We start from the raw sequence: 13,331 nt of genomic DNA, 5'->3' as shown, positions 1-13,331 counted from the left end.
CCTGTCTACAGGGCTGCTGTGAGTTGCAATCGACTTGACGGCAATGTGCATTTTTCAAAACTTTAGTGAAGGTGGAAGCTAATGGTATCTGAGTGTCCACTCTGGGCCAGCTGCTTTAAAGGTGCTTTTTACCATCCCATGGAATGCTTACAATCTGTCTACAATTAGATTCAATTAATATTCTAAGGAATTGACCCTGCCCCTGAGCGCTGCGTGCTTCTTTCTCTGAAATTAAGGTTGAATGGTCTTTTCTGGTGGGACTATCCTACTGACGCCATAAAGTATGGCCACACCCTGGGGGTAATCCCCCACCCCCACCCTTAGAAACATTCTGGGAGAAGGAGTCATAAAACGTCAGGTGTTTCTAAGTTCTATCAATCTCCAGGTAGGGAAGGAATGGGATTGGGTGAGGAACAGGGTTACCTGGTAACTCCCTGGGGAGAAAGCCAATTTGCCCAGAGCTGCAGTTAAAGGCCCTGAGCACTGAGATGCTCACTCCCCCACCCCCAACATGGAATTCACCATAGAAACAAGAAAGTCCTGCAACAGTCCCATCACTTTGATGCTATAAAAAAAAACAAAAAAACTTTTTACTTTGACATAAATTTAGACTAAATTTTGCATAAAAGTTGCAAAAACCTGTACAGAGAGTTCCCTATAGGCTTCACCAGCTTTTCCCTGCTGTTAACGTCTTGCATAACCATAATACAATTATCACAATTCTGAAATTAACATTGGTCCAATGTCATTAGCTAAGTCACTGACTTTGTTCAGATTTCATTATTTTCTACTAACGTCCTTATTCTGTTCCAGGATCCACTCCAGGATCCCACATTGCTTTTAGTTGTCTTGTCTCCTTAGTCTCTTCCAATCTGTGGCTTTTCTTCAGTCTTTCCTTGTCTTTCATTACTTTGACACTTTTGAAGAGTACTGGTGAGTTCTTTTGTAGAAATGTTCCTCAGTTTGGGTTTGTCCAATGTTTTCTCACGATTAAGTTGAAATTATGCATTTTTTGCCGAGAATATCCTTCTCAGGGCAAAACATCAGGGGTACATGATGTCAATATGCCTTAATAACGATGATGTTAACCATGATCATTTGGTGTTATGGATTGAATTCTGTCTCCCCAAAATATATGTTGAAGTCCTAACCACCTGTACATGCGAATGTGACCTTGTTTGAAAATAGGGTCTTTGAAGATGTTATCAGTTAACTTGAGGTCATACGGGAGTATTAAAACAAAACAAAACAAATCCGTTGACATCAAGTTCATTCCAATGCACGGTGACCCTGTAGGACAGAGGAGAACTGCCCCATACGGTTTCCAAAGTAGATGTAAACTGCCGTCCTCTTGGTTAGTAGCTGTACTTCTCAACTACTGTGCCACCAGGGCTCCTTTGTTACAGTAGCCCTCAACGAGACTAATGCACATGATTGACATGGTGCCTGCTGGGTTCCTCCATTATAAAGTTACAGTTTTTCTCTCTGTAATTAATAAACATGATGGGGGAAACACTTTGAGACTACGCAAATACCTTGCTTCTCTTCAAACTTTTGCCTGCTAATTTTAGCATCTGTTGGGGGATCTTGACCGCAGCAATTATTACTGAGGTGTTCTAATGCTGATTTTTCTCTTTTCTTCATTCTTTCTACATTTATTAATTAGAATTCTTCTCTGGGGAAGAGCTGTCTCTTCCGCCATATTTACTCATTTATTTTTAATTCTTTTGTGAAAAATATACACAGCAAAAGATACGCCAGTTTAACAAATTCTACATGTGTAATTCAGTAACATTGTCTACAATCTTCAAGCTGTGTAACCGTTCTCCCTGGCCTTTTCTAAATTATTCCACCACCATTAACATAAAGTCACTACCTTTTAAAGGTCAGCTTCCCATCTAGCCTTTCAAGATGCTGTTGTCACTTAATTCCACAGACATAAATCTTGGAGAGAGCACAATGTTCAACGCAGACATACTTTACTAACTAGGCTAAACTGTTGTTTGGTTCAAAGCTGACTTGGGGAAAAAGTTTTGGCTTGAGCTTGAAGGTTTAAAGATTATCTCAGGGCAATGGCTTTGTCCCACATTTATTTATGTATTCAATTATTTTTTTATGTCAGTGTAGACTCATGGCTATACATTTATGTATTTATTTTATTGCGGTTTGGGTGAAAGTTTACACAGCAAGCTAGGTTTCCATTTGACAAGCATCCCCTGCTGTGTAGCCTAGCACCATTTCACAGATTCTCAGTCTCTCTCTAGTACTCCTTGTTTGAACATCATTCACCCGAAGTCTTGTCATTATTCCCTAAACAATACAGTACTGTACAACAACTATGTACATAGCATTTACATTGCATTGGGTGTTATAAGTAATCTAGAGATGATTTAAAGTATATGTAGGTTATATGCAAATACTATGCCATTTCGTATAAGGGGCTTGAACATCTGCAGGTTTTGGTATCTGTGAGGGTCCTGGGACCAGTTCCCCAAAGATACCAAAGGGTGTCTGTAGTTGCTTTATTCACTCCACGTCAACATTCTTTTTAATTGTGTTCTGGTTATTCCATCCAGTACTCTAGTTTCCCTGCTCCCTTACCTTCTCGTCTTTGCCCCGGGTTAAATTTGACCTTTTAGGCCCGTGGCTATTTATACTTCAAAAAAATTAATCAGATGTCAAATTATTTCTAAAATATTTCCTCTTTTCTAGCTCCCATGTTCATTCTGCATCCCTCTTCTGTCTCTCTAACATTGTTGGTGCCCTGACCATGTGGCTGGGCCACCTGTGCAGCCAGTCTGCTCTGAAAAGATGGGGGTAAATTCACAGGAGAGCTGCCGATCCGAAGGACAGTCTGGGGAGCCTCGTCATGCTGAGGCAGGGCTGGCACCTCAGAAATGTGTTTCCTCAGTGCTGTGGTTCACCTGGAATGAGGGGCTGAACCCCAGAGTCCCACAGAGAGTGGGAAAGGGGGGTTGCCCCCTCCAGCCTAAGGGGGCTGGGGGTCAGCCACGTCTTACACTGGCATTTCTCAAGTATTAGGCTCAGGTCAAAAGAAAACGCGATTATGTAGGTTGAAGTCTCCAACTGTAGAAAAACAGGCCACTGGCTGGCAGCAATTGCGTGGTCACCCTCTGTAATGAATATGTTTACTTTTTGTTTTAGTGCCGATTGGGACGGATGAGGTCAAGGTGATCATTTGGCAAAAGGTCTTCTTTATGAAAGAATTCACTTAGAATTATCCCTTCTCCTCCCAGGTGCACTTAAAATTATTCCTTTTATAAGGGTGAGAGTCAAGCTGGGACTTGGTATTCTAGCCAAAAGCTGGATCCAGGATGTGAATGAGCCTTATTGACTACGTATGCATCACAAATTACCTTGTAATTCCGCAACCTGGCATTACCCATGCCGGGCCTGTTGGATCAAAGGTCCTGGAAGGAGGTACAGGGTGAATACCTGGGAGAGAAAGAACCCATACTTAGCTCCTGCCAATGTGGGTAAATAACTAACCCTTCATAGACAGAAAACTCCTTCTGCTTGGCCTCTTATCTTCAACTTTCGCAGCAAAGACAAAGCTTTAAACTGTTCTCAGGGGAATCCTGATGTCTTAGTTATCTGTTGTTGCTGTTAGGTGCTGTTGAATCGATTTTGACTCATAGTGACCCCCTGTGAGAATGGAACTTCCCCATAGGGTTTTCTTGGCTATAATCTTTATAGGAGCAGGTTGCCTGGTCTTTCTTCTGCAGAGCCATTGGGTGGGTTCAAATTGCCAGCTTTTTGGTTAGCAGCTGAGTGCTTAACCATTGCACTACCAAGGCTCCTTTTTCTTAGTTGCCTAGTGCTGCTATAATATCACAAAAGTGTGGTTTTAAAGAACAGAAATTAATTTTCTTAAGTTCTAGAGGCTAAAAGTCCAAATAGGTTCTTGGCCATGTTGAGTTTTTCCTTGTCAGTAGCTCCAGGTGTTCCTTGGTTCCTTGGCTTTCTCATGTGGCATCTGTCTTATCCTGTGTGTTCGTGCCTCTGTGTCTAATCTGCACTTTTTTATAACTCTGAAGTGATTAGATTTAGAACTGACCTTACCTGGGTATGATTAATTAACATAGCAAAGAAAACCCTATTTCCAAATGGGATTATGTCTAATGGTATAGAGTTCAGGATTCTAACCCATATTTTGGGGTGACAGAATTTAATCCATAACACCCAGTCAATTTAGGGCAAGGCAGAAATATGTTTGACAGTGACCTTGTTTCTTTTGTTACTTTTGACACATAGTGTGTGCATGTGTCTGTCTTGCAGGCCACTTGGTGAGTGCCTTCTACATATCAGGTCCCATGTGAGGTGCTTTACTGTCAGGATGAAATTTTCAAGCAAGTATTACGAGTCTATTTTACACTTGAAGAAACTGAGACACAGAAACTCCCACAGGCGGCCGGAAGTGGCAGAGCTAAGATGCAGACCTCTCTGACTTCAAAAGTTGGGTTCTTTCCATCATGCCACACCATCTTCAGGAGGCTCCCTTTCAGAGCTCCCTTCATGCCCTATACTGGTGATTCTTGGATGTTGTACTTTCAGAATTTTTTCCGAACTTTGGGCTCTGGGTTTCAACTTCACAACATCAGCAGGAATGTGATGCAAAACCTTCTTACCAGGGAGGTTCTTTTCCTAAAAAGTGTAAGTTGTTCAGGAGACAGGACCCGTGAAAGTGGAATTGGAGCTTCAGAGTTTGATGTTTCTCCCAGGTGAATTCCACAGTGATAAGAACAAGACCAGCATAACTCATTATTCAAGGCTGCCTTGTGTTTTTATTATAAGTTATAGTTTGTATGTCCTCAGCATTTATCAAGTACCAGGCATTGTTACAAGCTGGTCACACACATTACCTCAGTGCTTACAACAGCCCCAAAGGTACAAGTCCTTGATCCCTCTTCCAGATCCCGTGGGGCACAGGTATCTCAAAACTCAGAATTTTTCATATTTTTGAAAGACAAGTCTGTGCATATACTGTATTTTTCATAACACCCCTCCACAAGGTTGGAGGTGGCACTGATAAACCTATCAACATTTCTGTAGTGCAGCGTCCAGATACTCATGCTTAATCCGATGAATAAAACCAATATAAAGTCTCACATCAGGTCTGCCTTTGCCATCACACAAATTTCCTGCAAACTTAAAAAAAAAAATCTGTTTTTCAGAGCCACCTGGATTTCAGAACTGCCAATAAGGACTTATGGATCTTGAATATTATTACTCCCATTGTACAGATGAGAAAACTGAGGCTTGGAAATAATATGGAATCTATCCAATGTCATAGTGTAAGTGGTGGAGCTAGGATTTGGACCTGGGTCTGATTGTGCTCGTACCACTACAAGTTTTTTTTTTTTTCCTTGTTTTCAATATAATTTATTTAGTCATGATTTTACATAATTATATATATATTTTTTATTAACTTTTATTAAGCTTCAAGTGAACGTTTACAAATCCAATCAGTCTGTCACATATAAGTTTACATACATCTTACTCCGTCCACTACAAGTTTTAACCACAGCTTTAAATGGAAACCCTGGTGGCCTAGTGGTTTTGTGCTATGGCTGCTAACCAAAGGGTTGACAGTTCAAATCTGCCAGGCGCTCCTTGGAAGCTCTCTGGGGCGGTTCTACTCTATCCTATAGGGTTGCTATGAGTCGGAATCGACTCGACGGCACTGGGTTTGGTTTTGGTTTTTTAACGCCAGACTTCACATGGCAGGAGACTAATGTACTCAGACCCGATCTACTTCACCTCTGCATGAGAAACTACTCCGTGCTGACATTCAAATACATTTGCACTAAGAAAGAGTAACTGATTTTCTTGTAAATTGGTAGGCTAAAGAACATTTCATATCTAACACCTTTTCAAAGAGGTTAGCAAAACAATATTCCAGACAGGTTTGGGGAAGGGAGGAGAAGGGTGTAATTTCCCCTGCTCAGTAAGAAAATGCTTTATCCTCCTCTGCACTTTCTTTCCAGCGTCATGTACTTTCTTCTGTGCTTCCTCTCTTCTTCTGGCCTCAGGGTTCTGTTCTCAAGGGCTCCAGGAGCTTCAGTGTTTGGCCAAGGTTGGTTTACACTGCTGCTGTTACTTCTTCTGGGCTTCTTTCTCTTTTCTCAGGTCAGGCCTCTCCCCGCCATCTCACCAGCGCCACTGTTCAGGGTTCTCATCAATCCTTCCCTCATCCACTGATTTCAGTATGTGAACCTAGTTGATATAGCTACCTGCTGACCAAAGAGGTAGGAAGTAGGATAATTTCACATAACCATTGTCTTAGTTATCTAGTGCTGCTGCTATAACAGAAATACTGCAAGTGGGTGCTTTTAACAGAAATTTATTTTCTCACAGTTTAGGAGGCTAGAAGTCTGAATTCAGGGCACTGGCCCCAGCCAAAGCTTTCTCTCTCTGTCTCTGTTGGCTCTGGGGGAAGGTGCTTGTCTCTCCTGAGCCTCTGCTCCTGGGTGATCTTCATGCGGCTTGGTATGTGCTCTCCTCCCCCGCCCCCACATTGCTCGCTTGCTTGCTGAATCTCTTTTGTATCTCAAAAGAGAGATTGACTCAAAATTCACCTTAATCCTGCCTCATTAATATAACAAACATGATCTAATCCTGTCTCATTAATCATAACCATAACCTGTCCACAAATGGGATTATAACTAAGGGCAGAGGTTAGGATTTACAACACATATTTTAGGGGACACAGTTCAAACCATAACAGCCATTCTCAGCCTCGTTCTAGAACTTCAAAGTTTGTCATTCCAATCGATGTAAAAGAGCCTGTTTGGGGAGATTATGGGAGGACAGAAGTGAGGGGCGTGTGTGTTATTGCTAGAGTGCCAAGTCTCCTGGCCCTTCCAAGGTACCAAGAATGTGAATACCTGGCCAGCAACTCAGCTAGACATCAGATCCCAGGGAGCAGAGGAGAAAACCAGAGAGAGGTTTACTTTTTTGGCACTTGAATCTCTGCATTTCAGCTGCTCTGGGCCTCGACTAAATGATTGTTACTGGCTACCTACCCCAGATAATGAGTTCTGAGATCATGATGAATTGATGTGCACTTGGTTGTTTTTAGTTTTTCAATTACATATATTGTCCTCTTCAAGGCAATTTTGAAACATATCCAAGCTTTGTGGGGCAGAGCAATAGCTGGTATTTGTTCAGATTATTTGGTGGAGCCTGAGAGTGGGGAAAGAAAAACTAAAGAGAAAGCGAATCTGTCCCCTTTGAAAAATTTATTTTTCCACAGTCATCCCTCCTCTTGTGAAATCCTGTTTTACCCCTGACGATCTTATGAAAAATACCTTTTGTTCTTCGAGTTATGAGAAAACAAACCATGGGAAGTAACAGGGATGCCACTGATTTTCATGAAGGGCTGATGACTACTTGCGTCTGATCTCTTAATTACAAAGATCAAATGAGAATAATACTTTTTAACTCAAAGTTCTCTCTCTCCCTCCCTTTTTTTAAAGAACAGGCCTCAGTAAAAACAAGTATTTCCTAAGCCAATAAAGAAATCTGCAACAATTTGTTCTAAAAGCTAATTTACTTAGGGTTTTGTGCTTCTTTAAGTGACTCGTGGTGTCGTTGGTCTTGGCTTCCGTTTTTCCCAATTCCCGCCAGTGAAATACTATATCAGTTCCCTGTGGCTGCCGTAACAAAGCACCAAAAAACTGGATATATTTAAACAACAGAAATTTATTCTCTCATTGTCCTGGAGGCCAGAAGTCAGAAATTAGCAGGGCCACGCTCCCTCTGAAGGCTCTGAGGGAGAATCCTTCCTTGTTCATTCCACCCTCTGGTGGCCTCCTGCGTTCCTTGGCTCTTGGTCACAGAACTCCAGTCTCTGCCTGTCTTCACATGGTGGTCTTCCTTCTGTGTCTCTGTGTGCCTGTCTAAGTCTCTTCTCTTTTTATAAGGACAACAGTCATATTAGGGCTCACCCTACTCTTTTTTTTTTTTTTTTCTAGGACGACCTCATGTTAACTTAGCTAATCGTATCTTCAAAGACTATTTCCAAATAAGGTCATTGTCACAGGTACTGGGGATTAGGGCTTGAACATATCTTTTCGGAGGACACAATCAACCCATAACAAATACCAACCAGGATTTTCACGTGCATGATTTCTTCTGACAGTGAAGCATTCCCTCGTTTCTTTTTTTGTTTGTTTGTTTTATGTTCTGAGGTAACTATATTCCCAGACTCAGTTCCCTCTCAAACCTCTCCTGTCTTTCCTAGGATTCCAGGTCACGTCTTCTGTCCCTGACATTGCAGACCTGATGACTCATGGTTTTATTCTCAGCTCCAGTCTTTTCTTACTCTACATACTGTCCCTCTGTGATTATCCATTGCTGTGAGTTGAATGCCCACCCACGTCTGGAGACCCCAGTGGAGCTCCAAAGTTAAAAACTCAACTGCCTGCTCTTGGTCTTCTTGGTTAGGATATTTCACAGGCATCTCAAATGCAACCTGTACCTACTTATGATCCACAGCTGCCCTTCTGCCTGCCATTACTCCCTACCATTAACAGCCTTTTCTCCAAACCTATTCTTTCTCAAGCTCAATTAATGATTCTACCATTTACCCATCTCCTAAGCCATTCATCCTGAGATTGCCCTCCATGATTCCTCATTTACCCCTCAAATCTAGCCGGGCATGCTATTCTGTCAAATTCTTCCCAAACATCTTTGGAATCCATTCCCCCTTCTCTATCCTGCTGCCACTGAGTATGAGTCTTCCCCATGTCTCACCTGGACTCCACGGTCATGCAGTTCAGCTCCTCTAGCCCTAGGTTATCCTCATTCCCATCCATCCTAACCCTTGCCCCAAACCAGCCTCCATACTCTGCATTCCACTGGAGCTGACTTTCTCAAACATAAATCAAATTTTTCTCCTCGCTTCCTTAAAACTCTTCAAGTGTTCATTCTCATTTACAAAATAAACTGCTGCCTCCTATTTCAAGACCCTCATGTCTGCTGCTCTCGACTGCCTCTCTGCCTTTTCTCTTGCACCTTATGTTTAAATACTACCTGACACTTCTTGCAGATCCTTGAACATCACATGTGATTTTATACCTCTGGGCCTTTATGTGAAATTCCGTCTCCCTAGAACGCTCTCTCCCCTCCTCTGTCTAGAAAACACCCGCATGGTCATTTGTTTCCACAAGCACTTATCAAGGGTCTGCTATGTGCCCTAAGACTGTGCTATGCAGTGGACACAAAAATGAAGAAGTATGGTCCTTTGCCTAACCATCTGGTTGAAACATAGCTTCTTGAAAAAAAAAAAATTTTTTTTTTTTTTTCTTGAAGCTCCCATTAAATATCCCTTCCCTGCCACCACCAATGCATAGAAGGCCATTTTTGCCTTTCTATCTTCTGCTACTTCTTTCCTTGCAACTACACAATACAACTCTTTATCTTTCTGCGGAGGGCCCATACTAATTTCCGTAACTTTTGAGGAAGGCAATTGTTATGGATTGAATTGAGTTCCCAAAAATATGGGTGGTAAATCTTAACCTCTATGCCTGTGATTATAATCCCATTTGGGAATGGGTTGTCTTTGTTATGTTAATGAAGCAGAATTAGTGTAGGGCGTATCTTGAGTCGATGTCTTTTATGAGATTAAACAAGGGAGCAGAGATGGGGGAGGAGAGATGCCAAGCCACATGGAGATAGACCAGAAGCAGAAGCTCAAAGAGACAAGGACCTTCCCCCGGAGCCAACAGAGAGATAGCGCCTTCCCCTAGAGCTGGCGCCCTGAATTTAGACTGATAGCCTCCTAAACTGAGACAATAAATTTCTGTTTGTTAAAGGTAAAAAAAAACTAAATTAAAAAATTTCAAGGTAAATGTGATAAAATGCTTTTATTAGTGATGATACAACAGGAATGGTAAGAAAAACATGGTGATAAAAATTCTTTTCTTTTAGGATTGCAAATTACAATCCCTAATTGATTCACCCAGTGACACAAACTTTATATTATCCTTAGCAATGAAAGCACAAGAACAAAATTGTTGAAAAAACAAAGCCATCACTCTTGAAATTATACTATGTAAAAATTAAACATGATTATGTTATACAATATCTTAAAGGTATTACTTAATTATAGAGAGAAAAGCTAACAAGATACAAATCAGGCTTCCAAGTTGCTCACCATTTATCTGTGTTTACATGGATTGTAAGAGAGTTTGAAGTAGGTCCAAGAGAGAAATAAGGCCTAAGTGTTTCTGTAAAAGTATCAGTGAAGGTGTAAAGATAAGATCTGTTATTCCAATTATAAAAGGAAATCTCTCCCAAGTCATAATCGAGAAAAATGCCAACCCGTATGACTTGTTCTATATCCCCAGACTCTTCAGTGAGAGCTGCCTGCTGAATTTGCCAGCACCCATCTTTTGCAGATGGTAACACAGCAGCATTTTTAGGGAATGATTCTCTACATACACCTAAGCACCATTCCCCTATGCCTCTTACCTCTACCTGCCAGTAATGCCTACCAACATCAAAGCCCTCAGAGCTCAGGACAGCTGGGATAAAAGTAAACCTCTTAGGGCTGTAAGGAAAGTCTGCTTCCATCTGTCCATATTTCACACTTTTTCTGTCTTCTGAAATAATAAGGTTGGGGTGAGCAGTTTTAGGATCTAGCATCAAATCTTCCTTAAATGTGCTGATGACTTTTTGCAGGCCAAAATATTGTGGAGAGAGATAGCTACTCTCCTTCTTTAATTCGTATGAAAAGACTCCAGGAGTTTTGAGATTTTTATACCTCTTGTACAGTCTTGCAGTACCTATCAGTAAATCCAGGTCTGCCTGCACACATTTTTCTGCAACTCCACTAAGCAGATTTTTCAGCATGGAAAAGTGGTCAGAAATTTGGCTACTGTTTTCACTGAGTTTTTCTTCAACATTCCTCTCTTCTGTCATTAATCCCAAATAAATGACATCCTGTTCCTGGACCAGTAAATCCTTAAGTTGATTAAATTCACAGTTTAATTCTTCTCTCAAAATTTCCACATTCTGGCAAAATTTAAATGATTTTGAGACTTGCATTTCTAGCCAAATCTCTGCATCCTTAACCATCTCCCTCAGGGGCTCAATGTACCTTTTGAGCTTCTTCCTATGACTAGCTCCCGCTTGCTCAATGGGCATCAGGTAGTGATTCTGGTGGTCGGAGGAGACCCTGCATTGCAGACACAGCAGCTCCAGGTCCTGCTCACAGAACAGGACCAGCACCTGGTTGTGCTTCTTACACAGGGGTTGCTCTTCCTGCCGTTTCCTCTTGTTCCTCTGGACGGGAAGTTGCTTAACAATATCAGTCATGTGACATAATTGGGTGTTCTTCTTTAGGTTCTCGTTATAGCAGTGATGGAGGCAGATGGGACAGGGGACGATGTCCTCTAGACCTTCCCAGCGCTGGAGGATGCAGTGGTGACAGAAGTTGTGGCCACAGTCAATGGTCACTGGGTCTCTCAGGTACTCCAGGCAGATGGGGCAGCTGACCTCTGCTTGGAGATCGGCCAGGAAGGTTGCAAAGTCCATTTTGCAGTGATGTTTTCAGTCTGAGGAAATTTCAGAAAAGCCTGGTTACCGAGAAGCTAGGAAAAGTGAGATGAGGACCTCGGTCCTCGCTCTCCTACTTGGAAGTCAGTATAGAGCGTTTCTGTCTCTTACCTTCAATTCCACAGGAAGCTTTCAAGAAAAGCCACGGCCCTCCAGAAAATTGCTGGTCTTCTTATTATCTTTACCTCCTGTATCCACTGGTCTACCCAGATCAATGGTTGGACTTGGAGTACCCTTGGTCAGGAAGGAACCACAATTCCAAGGCACTTGCAGTTGTGGAGGCTGGCAAGTCCCTGATCTGTGGGTCAGGTATCAGGCTAAAGGGTTTTTCTGACTCGTGTGGTTTTATGGGCTGAAGAATCCAAAACTGGTGGGCCAAATGGCAGGCTGCTAGCTCACACCCCAAGAACTGGAGGTTAGATGGTGAGGAGTCAGATGCGGAATCTACAATGAGAGTGAGCCTTGCTGGAACATCGCATTTATATACTACAGGCAGGCCTTACCCCCAAGGAAACTCCCCTTACATATGATGGGCTGTTCATAGCAGATTTCATTATAGAGATGATTGTATTATTTTTTCAGTCATGGAGGTGGTGATTACACAGTATCAAATATCATCATGGAAGTGATTGCATTATATCAGATCTCATCATAGGGGTGATTGCATTATATTACACTGTTGTTGTTAGGTGCCATCCAATCAGTTCCAGTCTCACTGCCCTTGCTTCTAAGGAGCATTCTGGCCTTACTTCTTCCAAGACAGATTTGTTCATTCTATATTCGACGGCAGTGGGTTGGTTTTTGTGTTACATTATGAAAGAGAACCAGTCTAATGTCTGCCAAACCATTGAGAATCATAGCCTAGCCAAGTTAACACGTAGCGTTAAGCATCACAGAAGTGCATCACTTAAAAAACATTGTTGTTAGGTACTGTGCAGTTGGTTCAAACTCATAGCTACCCTGTGTACAACAGGATGAAACACTGCCTGGTCCTGCCCCATCCTCAAGATTGCTCTTATGCTTGAGCCCATTGTTGCAGCCACTGTGTCAATCCATCTCGTTGGGGTGTTCCTCTTTTTTGCTGACCCTCTACTTTACCAAACATGACATCCTTCTCCAGGGACTGTTCCCTCCTGATAGCATGTCCAAAGTACATAAGACAAAGTTTCACCATCCTTGCTTCTAAGGAGCATCCTGGCTATACTTCTTCCAAAGCAGGTTTGTTTGGTCTTCTGGCAATCCATGGTATATTCATTATCCTTCGCCAATACCATACTCCAAAGGTGTAAATTCTTCTTCGGTGGTCTTCCTTACTCATTGTCCAGCTTTCGTATGCATATGAGACAATTGAAAACACCGTGGCTTGCCTCAGGCTTACCTTAGTCCTTAAAGTGACAGTTTAACACTTTAAAGATATCTTTTACAACAGATTTGCTCGATGCAGTTTGTCATTCATTTTTTTATTTGCTGCTTCCATGATTGTTGATTTAAGCAAAAAGAAATCTTTGACAACTTCAATCTTTCTCCTTTTGTCATGATGTTACTTACTGGTCCAGTTGTGAGGATTTTTGTTCTCTTTATCTTGAGGTGTAATCTATACTGAAGATTGTAGTCTTTTATCTTCGTCTGTAAGTGCTTCAAATCCTCTTCACTTTCAGAGAGTAAGGTTGTGTTATCTGCATACCGCAGGTTGTTAATGAGTCTCCCTGCAATCCTGATACTGAGTTCTTCTTCATACAGTCCAGTTT

At 41.9% G+C, this 13,331-nt stretch overlaps 1 protein-coding gene across 1 annotated transcript; it reads right to left on the bottom strand.

Moving 5' to 3' along the window:
- Positions 1-492: 492 nt before the first annotated feature.
- On the bottom strand, positions 493-11,562 carry LOC126058661 (tripartite motif-containing protein 60-like). Its single transcript, XM_049853895.1, has 3 exons — positions 10,498-11,562; positions 3,404-3,456; positions 493-565 (listed from the first exon to the last, which is right to left on the bottom strand). Exons 1-3 carry the CDS (start codon positions 11,560-11,562, stop codon positions 493-495), a joined length of 1,191 nt encoding a protein of 396 aa, XP_049709852.1.
- Between the last annotated feature and the right edge of the window lie 1,769 nt (positions 11,563-13,331).

Source organism: Elephas maximus, chromosome 15 (genome assembly GCF_024166365.1).
Source record: "Elephas maximus indicus isolate mEleMax1 chromosome 15, mEleMax1 primary haplotype, whole genome shotgun sequence".
NCBI lineage: Eukaryota > Metazoa > Chordata > Mammalia > Proboscidea > Elephantidae > Elephas > Elephas maximus.
This window is presented reverse-complemented; position numbering and strand designations above follow the sequence as displayed.

Coding starts and splice junctions, on each gene's coding strand:
- LOC126058661 (XM_049853895.1), bottom strand. CDS start 11,562: ATGGACTTTGCAACCTTCCTGGCCGATCTCCAAGCAGAGGTCAGCTGC. Junction 3,457..10,497: donor GGCATTACTGGCAGGTAGAG/GTAAGAGGCATA, acceptor TTTCTCTCCCAG/GTATTCACCCTGTACCTCCT. Junction 566..3,403: donor ATCCAACAGGCCCGGCATGG/GTAATGCCAGGT, acceptor TTTTTTTTATAG/CATCAAAGTGATGGGACTGT.